At 46.5% G+C, this 14,389-nt stretch overlaps 1 protein-coding gene across 8 annotated transcripts in view; it reads right to left on the bottom strand.

Annotated features, from left to right (window-relative positions):
• Nucleotides 1-14,389, bottom strand: part of DAG1 (dystroglycan 1) — a 59,470-nt gene that overhangs the window by 6,316 nt on the left and 38,765 nt on the right. For all 8 annotated transcript variants that reach the window (XM_058558454.1, XM_058558435.1, XM_058558387.1 and 5 more), the window contains one exon: nucleotides 11,280-11,680. In XM_058558454.1, coding sequence (XP_058414437.1) covers nucleotides 11,280-11,564 — 285 coding nt within the window. In that variant the 5' untranslated portion in view covers nucleotides 11,565-11,680. The remainder of the gene's footprint in view (nucleotides 1-11,279; nucleotides 11,681-14,389) is intronic.

The following is a 14,389-nucleotide window of genomic DNA, read 5'->3' as shown; positions in this document are numbered from 1 at the left end:
CTGAAAAACTTATGTTTTAAATTTGTTCAGTTCAATTATATTAAATATGAAAAATGACACATCCACATATAAAGCAAAGGTTGAATGCTCTTGTTTTACAAAAAACATGAAGTAAAGATGTAAGGCCCAAATGGAATAGTCAGGGAATCATGAGATGTTTTACAGGTGTGGGATAGGAATTGGGGTCCTGAGAGGTGTAGAGTAGGTGAGCCAGGGTGTGGACCCAGGTCTCTGGCCACTCAAGGCTGTTTCTTAACCCCACTCCATCTCAGTGGCCACCACTAGGATGAGAGCACATCTAGTAGAGGGAGGGCAGAGAGAGGATAAAGGGAGGGCCTGTAATGGAGCTCTGGGTAAAGTCAGCAAAGGGGAAGCTACCTGTAGAGGAGACTGATCAGGGCCTAGAGAGACCAGTAGAGGCTCCAGAGGTGGGTGCCAACTAGCTGGCCAAGCTCATGCGACATTCCTGAGTGGCCAGGCAGCTATGCCTGTGCCCAGCCCTGTGTGTTCCATCAGCACAGATGAGTAAGCAGCCCCAGTGCTTTTCCAAGCCTGTCTCTAGCTACACAAGGGCACTTTATAACACAGAAAATAGAGAAGAGCTCCACCTCCTCAAGCTTCCCAGCCTGGCTCACCTTCTATTCTGCTGACCCCAACAGCCACAGTTCTGCTGTCAGACATTTCCTAAGGAATAAACCCAGGCCACTCTTTGGCCTAGGCTCCACCAAACAGCCAGCTTTGGAAGACATACACTTATTTAAACTATGCCAAGTAAAATAACAACATGTTAGTAACATGTAACTTAAATAACAAACATTAAAGAAAACCCCAGGTTTCACTAAAGCAAGTTATAATGCTCAATTTCAAATTGGGAGATGGAAGAGCAGAATTGGTAACTTTATTTTGATTACTGAAACAAATTCTTTCACTATTGTCTACCCACAGCTCTACAGACATGTGGGAAAAGCCATGTCAGAAAAATAGAGCTAAGCCTCTCCAACCTGCACACCTGCCTTCTCCTCCTCAGATTCTGGCTCCTCAGGGTCCTGGAGTCCCAGCCAGGCCCTGGTTGCAGGACAGGTGTCCAACCTGGGCCTATAGCCCTGAAGCAGACAGTCCCCAGTGTCTTGGGTACTTCTCAGACAGGAAGGAAAGGTACTAATCTGAATGTTCTAAAACCCATGCATCTCCGAGCCTCTTGGTGCTGGGCATGTCAGGCCCAGGCAGCACTTTGAATGGCAATGATTCGTTTTAATAGAAGGACCATAGGAAGCAAAACAAATCTGAGTTCCAGGCAAGTCAGAGGCAAGCTGGCATCTCTGCATTTTCAAGGCCATTTGAAGAAAGCCCCTTAACTGGGAAGTCTGAACATGCCTGAAGGGCTGGCAGCATCCACAATCCCTGAAAGATTCCACTTGTGGCCCCTCCCTCCAGAGAGCACTCACTTGAGGGAATGTTCTGGGATCCAACACCTGCTTTACCCTGACAAAGCAGGAGCCCTTCAGCGTGTGGGAACTCCAAACATCCTTCCCAGCTTTCAAAACTTCCAGGCTCTGTACCACTTCTTTTCCACTCAGGGCCTAAGGGTGAAGTGGGCCCTCCTTCTGAGAGACACAGCCCCCACGACAAGCCAGGACTCATCCCTATTAATAATAGCCTACCCGAGGGGAAGCCCCACCTCTAGAAGCCCTTGGCTGGATCCCAGCTCCAGGCAGTCTGAGGCTTAACCCAACCTCAGCCCATTTTCTCACCTGTAAAAAGGGGAAAACAATGCTATCCTTGGACGATCACAGGGCCAGGCACATGCCAGACTCTCTGTCAATGCTGGCTCCCTACCCACTCCTATGGGCTGAGAGAGGACCCAGTACACATTGTGAGGCTGCTGCATGAACAGGTCCAGGGCACTCCCCAACTGGCCTTGGACCCACCACACACTAAGGCCTTGTCTCCCTGTTCACATTCCAAAGCATCAAAGGAAAGTGGGGAGGCTGCAGGCAAGCGGAAGCCGGGATCCTACAGGGGAACAAGGCCGAGGCTGGGGACCCTCAGGGACTTGCTTGCCTATTAAGATCTGTCTGCCAGGAGTGAATGAGAACCCTGAGGGGCAAGGGAGGCGGGAGGGGAGGACTTGCTGCAGGTAATAGCCCAAAGACCAGCATTCACCTCCTCTTCAGTCTAAAACAGGTGTGCTCAGTCCTGCATATGTGCACACGAGATTGACTATCCATGGATAGTATACTCATATAAAAATTTCTGTCCTAGCTATAACCACCCACAACTAACCCCCTAAGGGCTGCCAGGCTAGGAATGACAGGCAAGAGGCAGGAATCAGAGTTCTGTGTGAAGTGCTCATTAGCACCAGCACAAGTGTTGGGGGTGACAGGCTGGTCCCGGCCATGGAACTCCCCCAGGGTTTCAGGTCACTCGGCCCTCCATCACCAAACACCAACACTACCTTGGAGTTGTGGGAGATATGGCGTGCTGACCTTATAAAGCAGTCATCTAGGGAAGGAGCCTTCAGGCAGTGAGAACACCTGCAGGAGGCAGAAACTGCAGGAGGAAGCCTCACTTGAGAAGATCATAGGCTCTAGCACACAGGCCACCCAGAAAGAGCCAAAAATCTTTCCAGTTTCAGCAACCCTCAGAGAGGACGTGCTTCTGAGATGGAAGGCAAGCCTAGCACTGAGGAAAACAAGATTTTGAATAGCCACACACCCAGTTTTAGAAATTCTGGGGGCTGGCCCGGTGGCACAGTGGTTAAGTGCGCGAGTGCCACTTTGGCAGCCGGGGGTTCACTGGTTTGGATCCTGGGTGCGGACCAACTTACCGCTCATCAAGCCATGCTAAGGCAGCATCCCCAGAAGAGCTACAACTCTACAAGCATGATACACAACTACATACTGGGGCTTTGGGGAGAGAAAAAAAAGAGGGAGATTGGCAACAGATGTTAGCACAAGGCCAATCTTCCTCAAAAAAAAAAAAAAAAGAAAGATTGGCAATGGATGTTAGCTCAGAGCCAGTCTCCCTCACCAGAAAAAAAAAAAAAAAATTCTGATCCATAAAGTACATCCCGCCAGCCCTGATGGTCTATTGGTTAAGATTTGGCGCTCTCACCACGGCAGCCCAGATTCCTTTCCCAGTCAAGGAACCACACTACCCATCCGTTGGCTGTCATACTGTGGTGGCTGCATGTTGCTGTGATGCTGAAAGCTATGCAATCGGTATTTCAGATACCAGTAGGGTCACCCTTGGTAGACAGATTTCAGACTAAGACAGATTAGGAAGAAGGACCCGGCCACCTACTGCCAAAAAAATTGGCCATGGAAACCCTACGAATAGCACAATTGTCTGATACAGCACCGGAAGGCGAAAGGATGGCGCAAAAAGACCAGACAGGGTTCAGCTCTGCCGTACACATGGTCACTCAGGAGTTGGAATCCACCTGACGGCACTAATGACAAAAAATACATCCAAAAATATTAAGAATCAAAAGCACAAAAACCTGGGCAGACCCATAAAGAGTTAAAGACTACCTGCCGAGCGATGCCCACAATGAATCACCATGACCAATGACTGGGGAATTGCCAAATGTGAAGGTTTTGGTCACTCCTCAATCTATACCAGCTGATGACTAGTAAATGACTCCCTGTTCAGTTCTGAGATATTCTCTCCAATTGCTTTGCTGGTACCCCCTCTCGCACAGTACACTGTCAAACACCCAGCCTGATAAAGATACAGCACCTGTGTTAAAACATGATGCAATACAAGCAAAGTCTCTCACCCCAAACTAGTATCCTTCCACACCTAGAGAAAGAGCAAATGGGCAGAGGAGCTTCCATTACTTAGTCCTTCATAAAAAAGCAGCTTTCCATCCAGTATGAGCCAGCCAGCTAGGCACAGCTGAAAGACAAAACTGAAGAATTAGACTCTCGTTAGGGCCTAATTAATTATATGACTGTTGGCTTCTGAAACCAAGAAAATCGAAGCTTTATCATTCAGAACCCACAAGGTGATATCTTACCCATGCAGGAGTTGTGGGACTTAGAAATGGCAAGCAAAGACTCCACAAAGATGGGTGAGCTAATGATGGCCAGCAAAGAGGGATCTTTAGAATAAGGTACAATCAAGAAATTGCATTTGGTGAGAATTCCCTCATGCTGTAAACCTTTTGGAGGCTTCTTTGGGCCTCAGTGGTAGCACCTTCCAACCAACACCTCTAGACAGGACAGCCCCAGGGGTTCGGGCTGAGCCCTTCCCTGAATTCCCCACAGATGTGCCACAGGGTGTTCTCAGTGGCCCATTTCAAAGTGGTACAGACTGCTGCATTGTGACACCCCACTGCCTGGACTTCTAGCAGCCTGCCCTGGCAAAGTCTCCAGCTCCCTCAGACCTGGTCACTGGCTCCTGACCCTTCAGCCCCCTCACCCCTCAGTCAAGCTGCAGAGCTGGGCCAACCTGCAGCTGTCTACAGCTAGGTACCATAGGGAATACCCTGGAGGCACTCGCACATGAGGCGGTCAAGGCCTCTTCAGGGCAGGCTGACTGGGTGGGCTCCTCTGCTCAGGAAGGCAGGAAATAGTCCTCTGATGGAGTCTGAGGCTCCAAACAAGTTTCAGAAGCCCCCATGGTGCTGATTCACATTCTGGGTAAGCCTATGTCTGTGCCACGGACTATGACAACGAGACAAATCTGCTCTGTGGCCAACCTCAGCTTCTGCAATGACATACATGGGCAGTCACATGGCTGGGCTGTAGGGAGATGGCACAGGTCAACAGGAAGAGCCTCTGGCTTGAGGTCAAAGGGCCAAGACTTTGACCCCACATGTGGTGAGGAACCATAGTGAAAGTGGGTGTGGGGGCCTTTGCTTTGCTGAGTAAAGCAGAGCCACACCCATGAGAGACAATCATTGGTTCTGCTGCTAGACATGCAAATCTCAAACCAGCACAAGGCTCTTGCCACAAAGGCCAAGGCCACAGGATCACATTCTGAATATAACTTGCGCAGCCCAATCAGTACCTCTGGTCTGAGTTATGAAGTAGTTTACCCGACGTTAACTGTTCTTATCTAAAAACAAAAATTAACCTTTTTTCCCTTAAAACTAAGGGACAGCTTAGCATAGTTACAGCCATTAATAAAATTCTCAGAATCAGTCCCTCAATCTCAAGCCCTAACATCATCTATTTTTACTTTGTCTTACAGTCCTTGTAATTTTTTTTTTTTTCCCAACATAGAAGCCTGTATTTTCAATATTTGAGTTGATGCATCTGGGCAAATGCCATTCTGACAACCCACCCCCAAGGATGCCTTCCTTCGCCAACCCGCATTTCCCGGTGTGCTGTGTTCACAAGGGGTCCATTCAGAGTCAGGAAACACCCACTCAAGGCAGAAAGAAACTGCAGTTCATCTCACGCAGGCGGGGTTGCCACAAAGCTCTCAAGCATCCAAAGAAATGCTCCTTTCATGAGCTCCCCTTCCTGGCCAAAAAGAGTGCCCATTGTTCTCAGGGGAACAATTGGGGGCCCATGCCAGCAACTAAGAGCACAGTCCCAGGAAGGGCTGCTCCCAGTCTGCCGACATCTTGGGCCGAGGGAAAGTCCACATTGTCTCCAGGCAAGGAGGTTAAGGCGAAGCAGGGATGAAAAGCCATCCTTGTGGGCTCTACCAAAATGAAGCATCTGAGGGGGTTCTAGAGGGGCAGCCCAGTCATTTCACAAGATGCAAAAATGTCTCTCCTGATTACCCCAGAGAGGAGGAGTTAGAACATCTCCAGGCATATAATCACCTTCCTCAGCCAGTCCCACACACACTCAAGTCAGAGGAGAGGCATCTGCAGGAAGCCAGCGCCAATCCCCAAGGAGGAAAGAGTCAGGATGGGTAACTTATACTATGGCCAACTCAGGACAGCCTAGGATCCACCCAGCAAAGGCCAAGCTGGCTTCTGTGTGACCCATCTATCCCCACAGACCCTGATGAGGAGGGAGAATGCTCCCGGATTGAAAGGCAGCTGTGAGAGCAAAGAACAGTCAAGATCTGGGATGAGCTTTACATACAGGCATCCGGTCTGGTCCAAGGGAGCACATGCCAGGACCATCTGCTTTAGGGTGTGCTGAGGTCACAGGAGAGAAGAGAACCCCTCAGCACAAGTGTTTCAGGAAGGTCATGCTGGCCACAAGGGCCTGGAGACAGCCTGCAGTCCCTTCTTGCATCATCAGATCAATGGAGTCCATTTGGGAGTTAAGCTGGGGTCAATAATATGACATCGATTCTTGAGGCAGAGCTAGAGAACAGCAGGGGAAGTAATAGGTGCCAGCCAGGCTGAGACTGGACGAGGGCTGTCTGGACATGAATGGGCGTCAGGTGTGGGACAGAGCAGAGGATCTAGGACTACATCCTCCAGGCAGGCAGGTCCCCTCTTCTTTCTCCTGACCTGCTTCCTTGCAGTATAGGTGTACAAAGTATAAGGAAGCCCTTGTTTTAGGAGCCAATGTTACCTGATGGGCACACCTGACTAACGCCGAGCAGCACACTCTCTGCCACTGTGATTCCACAACAGAGTTGTCACAACCACACAGGTCAAACAAGGCTTGGCAGGCAGCTGGTTCAGCTCACGGAGCATGAGACCTAACCTTCTATCCCTTCAACAGACTGTTACTCAGTCTGCGACAAACACTAAATTATTCCATCACCAACCACCATGCACATCACCTGACCAGTCGGCAAGTATGACAACCACACCGTCTAATCTCATCATATCTCAGGACAGACCATGCTCTGCCTGAGTCCTCACTAGGCAACTTGGCCATGTCCAAATTGGCAGGAAGACCAACTCTCACGGGGAACCCCACATGAAGCCTGGGCAAGCTTAGTCTCTTGCTGCCCCTGAGATGGGCTGGGATTTCTCCCTGCACACAGCCAGGTAGGCTATGACAATCCAAAGCAGGTTTGTAGGCACTGAGGGGTCCTCAATCCCTCTGCCAGCCCATAAACATTTGAGGGTCTACTATGTGATAGGAGTCAAACATGCAGAATAACAAAAACCAAGAATTTCAAGTACAGAAATTTGCTAAGAAGATAACATAGGGTTTTGTAGCAAAGCTGCTTTCATCTGGGTGGACAGAAAGGGCTCCAATTCCCCAGACAATGTTCAAGTTACTGAAAGAAAGAGGTGGCTGTACCCACACCAACAGAAGAAAGAGAAAGCCAGAGGCCTGGAGTGAGCCCTGAGCTTGGTACGTCTGTGGGGCAGAAGGATGCCAGTGTGCTGGGACACAGTATGTGAAGGGAAAGGCAAGAGAGAGGAGGCCAGAGGCCAGATCACATGGGGCTTGATTCTAAGTGCAGCTCAGTAATGGGGGCTCAGGGGGAAGCAGATTTAAGCTTTACAAAGATAAAAATGTCTCTTGCCTTAGCATGGAAAAGAGAATGAAGGGTCGAGAACAGAGGCGGGGAGCCTGGGAAGGGGTGAGAGAATGGTAGCTTGGATGACAGTAATAGTGATGGATATGATTTGGAGGTCATCCCAACAAGGCTCCTGGGGACCAAGATCTGAAATGTTCCTCATATACACAAAAACATGGGGCAGCCATTAAAAGTTACATTCCCTGGGCCAGCCCCGGTAGCCTAGTGGTTAAGTTTGGCGTGCTCCACTTTGGTTAGGGTTCAGTTCCCGGGCGCGGACCTAGACCACTCATCTGTCAGTGGCCATGCTATGATGGTGGCTCACATACAAAATAGAGGAAGACTGGCAACAGATATTAGCTCAAGGCAAATGTTCCTCAACAAAAAGGGGGAGACTGGCAACAGGTATTAGCTGAAGGCAAATCTTCCTCAGCAAAAAGAGGAAGACTGGCAACAGATGTTAGTTAGCTCAGGGTGAATCATCCTCAGCAAAAAAAAGTTACATTCCCAAAGAATACTTAATGACCAAGGGGAAAATGAAAGCTACGGTGAATGAAAAAAGGTTAAAAAAATACATCCAGTGTGATCCCAAGTCTGTCTAAGATGTCTGTGTGTATGTGACATGGACATCTCTTGATGAACACAGAAAATAATGGAGGAGTTTGCTAACTGGCAGGAACCACAAGAGATTTTCTTTCTCTCTATTCTACAGTGTACATTTATACATCATTATAATAAGAGAAGAAAACAACTCCTTTAATACAAAGACTTCTCAATCCTGTTTTACACATAGGGAAATCAAAGCTCCAGGAATGAAGTCAGGCTTTCTGATGTGATTTCCCACTCCACACAACTCTGATGGTAAGACTGTTTGGTGGGCCGGCCCCGTGGCTTAGCGGTTGGGTGCGCGCACTCCGCTGCTGGTGGCCCAGGTTCAGATCCCGGGCGCGCACCGACACACCGCTTCTCCGGCCATGCTGAGGCCGTGTCCCACATACGGCAAATAGAAGGTTGTGCAACTATGATGTACAACTATCTACTGGGGCTTTGGGGGAAAAAATAAATAAATAAATAAATAAATAATAAGATTGTTTGGGATGAAAAGATATATATCTTCATCTGTTTTTCTACAGGCTGATCAGCTACTAAATGGTCTGCTTTCTACAGATAAATACGCTCAGAAAAAATCCTGTTTTCCCAGTAAAATCTCTTTACTCCCCTGGTGAATAAGGCTGCTAAATGTCTCTCTGCCAGATATAGCAAATATCCAGCTCACTGTAGTGATGCAAGGCACCTCTGGTCAAGACTAATCCATGTAAAACATTTCAACTGGAACAAAGGCAACCACTGCAGGGTTTGGATATTCAGAAGATGAAGCTGGGCAAGAAACGCACCTCCAAAACTGCCATTCTTCATCTAGTAGTCAGACTAACACCTGGCTAGCTGGGGTATTATGAAGATTACATGGAAATCCTTTGCAAACCCTCTACAAAGTAGATAGAGCTCTGTGCAAGTGAGCCAGGACCTTCAGAAGTATGACCACCTCTGAGATCATAAGGCCATCCTGAGAACACGTCATAACCTAAGGAGAAGGGGGCCAACAGGGAAAATGAAGAGAGCACAAGGAGGGTGCAGGCAAGGAGTGGGTCCACCCAGACTCAAGGGAAAGGGGCATAGACCCACCTCTCAATGGGAAAAGTAGCATAGAATTTGTGACTATTTCTAAGCTAGATGCCTGGGGCTTGTGCGTCAGAGAGGGGCAAGCTGGTAAAGACTCACCAGAGCCTGTATGTGCTTCAACCAACGGAGTACAATGGAAGTGTCGCTGTGCAAGTTTCCAAGCCCAGGCCTTAAGAGACTGGCAGCTTCCACTTCCTATTTCTTGGAATACCCAATCTTGCATCCTAGCTTTCGTGCTGTGAGTAAATCCAAGCAGCCCATGGAAAGGTCTACGTGGAGACGAACCAAAGACCCTGACCAACAACCCCAGCTAAGCTCCCTGTCAACACGCAGCACCAACTTGCCAGCCATCTATGAACCATCTTGGCAGTGGATCCTTCAAACCCAGATTAGCCACTCTAGCTAGTGCCACGTGAAGCAGAGATGAGGTTCCCAGATGAACTCTGAATCCCCGAATTCCTGGCCACAAAACCATGAGCAAAACAAATTGGTTATTTTACACCACTAAGTTTTGATGGTTTAAACACACCAACAGACAGCAACAACACTATGTATATGTAGGAGTGTACACGCAAACAAATATAAAAACTACCATAACAAAGTACAGTGGGCCGGCCTGGTGGCGCAAGTGGTTAAGTAGGCGCGCTTCGCTGCAGCGGCCCGGGGTTCACCGGTTCGGATCCCGGGCACACACCGACACACCGCTTGTTAAGCCATGCTGTGGCAGCGTCCCAAATAAAGTAGCGGAAGATGGGCACGGATGTTAGCCCAGGGCCAGTTTTCCTCAGCAAAATAGAGGAGGACTGGCATCGGATGTTAGCTCAGGGCTGGTCTTCCTCACCAAAAAAAAAAAAAAAAAAAAAAAAAAACACTAAAAAAATAGGGCTGGCCCCGTGGCTTAGCGGTTGGGTGCGTGCGCTCCGCTGCTGGCGACCCAGGTTCGGATCCCGGGCACGCACCCGACACACCCACTTCTCCAGCCATGGTGAGACCGTGTCCCACATACAGCAACTAGAAGGATGTGCAGCTATGACATACAACTATCTACTGGGGCTTTGGGGGAAAATAAATAAATAAATAAAATCTTAAAAAAAAGAAAACAAAGTATAGAGCTTGGAGTATTTTTAATTCATTTTCAAACCACACCTCTAAGGAAAGAATGCTGTAGGGCAGGGGTCAGCAAACTATGGTTGTGAGCCAAATCTGGCCTGCCACCTGTTTTACATGGTACATGAGCTAAAAATGGTTTTTGCATATTCAAATGATTGAGACAAAAACAAAATCAAAAGAATATTTCTCAACATGTGAAAACTATATGAAATTCAAATTCTAGTTTCAGCGTTCATAAGTAATGTTTTATTGGAATACAGCCATGCCCTTTCATTTACATCTTGTCTATGGCTACTTTCACACTACACTGGCAGAGATGGAGTTGCAACAGAAACCATATGGCCTGTAAAACCTAAAATATTTACTATCTGGCCCTTTAAGAAAAAGTGTGCTGACCTCTGCTCTATAAGAGATGTTCATAGTTTGAACTACCCACATGGCCACCATGCAAACTCACTCAGGATCTAGGGGAAATTTCAAGGTTCCACAACCCCAGACAAAGTTATGGTGTTTCTTCACACACAAGTTTCCTGTTTCACCTGATTGCTATCCTGGGCCTGCCAAAACACTCTGCTGTTACACGGGTCTCACGTCCTCTTGTTCTCTGGATTGCTTCTCCAAAACAAAATGGGGCAAGGCTGAAGTTTGGGTACTAATTTTGGTTCTTAAGTGACCAAATACATTAGTAAACACAGAACACCAAATAGAGCTCAACTCCTATATTTATTTTTACCTTATTTTTAAAAAATAGGTTCAAAGCATTTAAAAGTTCTGTATTTCTTGGGTTTAATCCCACGGTTAATGAAAGGAGACCTCTTCCTTTACACAAAGGCCCTTCCATCAAATTCCTACTCGATGACCAAGAGATCTTCCAGAGTACAGACGTAAAGGCTTTTTAATGTTGACACCCTCAAAATGGGAACAAGAATAAAGGTTTAGGATGTTATTCTTTGAACATCAGTGGCTATCCCACTCTTAAGGGATATTTAGCAGGTACTGAAAGAAATAAGCTCATAACTGCTGGAGGGCAGAATTGAAAAACTAAAAACTAAACAAATTCTTCCTCATTGATGCTTTACATTCAGTCTCACCTTGATGACTTCTCCAGTGGAGGCAATTAAATCTGTTGGAATGGTCACTCGAAATGAGCGCCCGACGATAGCTGTGCCATCAGGAATGCCAACCACAGTAGGAACAGCCTCTTGGAGGTCTGAAAGCACCGAGTGCATGGACGCCTCAAGCTGGTTCTCCCAGTCCCTGAGGGTCTCCGAAGGTTCACTGGGCCAACGGGACTGAGTCACAGCCACACAGAGCAGAAGGAGAAAGGTCCTCCCCCAGAGAGGGAGCAGCAGCGAGAAGCTCACAGACATTCTCATCCCGGGCCCAAGTCTGCTCAAGCCAATAGTCTCAGTAAGAAAGCAAGCAAGTGATGTGGTCCCAGAGCTGCGTCGTCACTCTCTGCACACCTGCTCCATCCCAGAGCACCAAGAGCCTGAAAGAAAAGAAGAGCAGAGTTAGACTTTAGCAATCCCCATAGTTAAACTTAGTATAAAAAAGGAATGTAAACTATCTCATTAATACTTTTAAAATATTGATTACATATTAAAATGATAATATTTTGGCTATAAGGTATATTATTAAATAAAATATATTAAGTAAATAAATTATGAGTAATAAAAAAATATATCAAATAAAATATATTATTGAAATTAATTCAACCTGCTTATTTTAATCATTTTTACTATGGCTACCAGAAAATAGTAAATGACATATGTGGCTCACATTATATTTCTGTTGGGCAGAGCTGCTCTAGATCCAACTTCCAGTTTACAGGAAATACAGGGGCCATGAAGACACAATCAGACAAATCTAGAATATGGGATTTTCTACAAGACAACTGGCCTGGTCTGTCCATATGCTGACACCCCTAAACACAAGGGGACTGTTCTAGATTTAGAGATAGCAACTAGATGCAGTGTGTGCATCTTAACTGATCCTAGATTACTTTAAAAGAAAACAAAAAACACACAAGCCCAGATCCCAAAGGCGTAATGGAATTTTGCATGTGGGTGGAGATTAGATTTATTAATTTTCTTAGGTGAGATGATGGTGGTGTGGCTCTAAAAAAGACTGTCCTCAATTTTGAAGTATTTAGGGATGAAGTACCAAAAATCTCTGCAACTCCCTTTGAAATGGTTCAGGAGAAAAAAATCTGTGGGTGTATATACAGAGATAAAGCAATGTGGCAAATGCAACAACTATTAAGTCCTAAAAAAATACTTTTGAAAAGACTAAAAAACCAAGTATTTGCATAGAGAAGTACAGCAACTTCCCACTCCTCACACCCCAAGCGCTAATCACAGGACTCGTTTATTAAACACATATTTGCAAACTCAGTGCCAGTGAATAAAACTTATTTGGCCTCTCTAGTCCTCTACCCCCAATAGAGGGACTAGAACCCTGCACATTGTCCCCTCTACCCCTGCACCAGCTTCAGGCAGCTCAGGACACCTCTCTAAGGCTAGCAGCCACACAGATGCATTGTGGGACTTGCCAGGTGTCCACAGGTGACCACAGCCATCACGAGCAATTTCTCATTCTGGAAAAGAATTAAACCCTGCCCTGAGCCAAGCTGTCAAGGGGCCACATGGTATTTTTTGACCTGGGTAATGCAAAGTAAATAAAACCAAAATTGCTAAAGAAAACAAGGCCACTGAAATGGATGGTGTACTCTAGTCAAGGCAAATCCAAGCCAATTCCAGCAAGGATTTTTGCTATTGATTTTGCTATTCCTGTTCTTATTTTGTCTTTGAACTAAAATTCATGAGACAGAGCCAAAAGCTAAGAAGGTAAAACAAATTTGAAGGTTGGGAGTCCTATCCTACCAAATAAAGACTTATCATGAAGTTACTGTATTTAAGGCAGTGTCACATGGGATAGAGTACACAGTGGACTATGGAATCAGAGTGAGAGCCCAAAACCAGCTTGCAAAGGAGCCGTTCAAAGGCACCAGGACAAGTGGTCATCTACGTGGAAAAACAAATATAATTAGGTTCCTCCCTCACTTTTCCATCACAAATAGATAAATTCCCAGTGGACTGGATATACAAACGTAAAAAAGCAGAACTTAAAAATTTTTAGAATATAGTAGAAGATCAGTATAAGGAAGGATTTCATTTAAAAAGATATCAAGGGCTGGCGCCGTGGCTTAGCGGTTAAGTGCGTGCGCTCCGCTGCTGGCGGCCCATGGATCCCGGGCGCACACCGACGCACCGCTTCTCCAGCCATGCTGAGGCCGCGTCCCACATACAGCAACTAGAAGGATGTGCAACTATGACATACAACTATCTACTGGGGCTTTGGGGGAAAAATAAATAAATAAAATTATTTAAAAAATAAATAAATAAAAAGATATCAAAAACACTAAACATAAAAGAAAAAGACAAGTGAACTTCTACTTCCAGGTAGATGGAGTAGACATATTTTTCCCTAGTTTCCCACTAAATACAACAAAAAATTCTAAACATTGTACATAAAATAAACATGAGATTCCAAAAAGTCAAGAGAAGAAGGCAAATAGGGACCTCAGCACTCAAGGAAAGGCACAGTGGTGAGTTCTCTGGGTTTTCTTTTTGCCTCATATATCCCAAGATTGGAGCTGACGAAGCTGGCAACCCAGAAATGCCAACAGATGAGACACAAAAAGTCCCAACAAAAGTCTGCTCTCTTTAGCCAAAGGAATAGGAAGGGGGTAGCCTAGCAAGACAGAAAACATTTAGACAATAACAGCTCTATTCCAGCCAAACACCACAGAAAACACTTTGGCCCCACTCCCACCAGTGGCGGCAAAGGCCAAGTAGGGAGCCTAGACTTCCACCCTCATGAGACTGTAACAAGGCACCCTAATATCCCCACTGGGGTAGTGTCAGAAAAGGCCAAGTAGAGAGCTGAGACTTTTACCTGAACTGGTCAGTAACTATGTGCCATCCTTCCTTCTCCTCCTCTCACCCCTTGGTGTCAGTGGAAACCACATGGGAAACCTAAATTTCTATGCCCACCCAAGCAGTAACAAGGAGCCTCTCTCCTTCCCTGTTGGGATGGTGTCAGAGGAGAACTAGTGGAAAGGCAGAAGTTTCACCAACACTCAGTAGTAGTGAGGCCTAGGGAACTAGAACTTCCACCCCTGCCCAGCAGTAAAAAG

The sequence above is a fragment of the Diceros bicornis genome, chromosome 2 (genome assembly GCF_020826845.1).
Source record: "Diceros bicornis minor isolate mBicDic1 chromosome 2, mDicBic1.mat.cur, whole genome shotgun sequence".
In the NCBI taxonomy this organism is placed as follows: domain Eukaryota; kingdom Metazoa; phylum Chordata; class Mammalia; order Perissodactyla; family Rhinocerotidae; genus Diceros; species Diceros bicornis.
The sequence above is the reverse complement of the archived record's forward strand: the minus strand, read 5'-3'. Positions and strand labels throughout refer to the sequence as shown.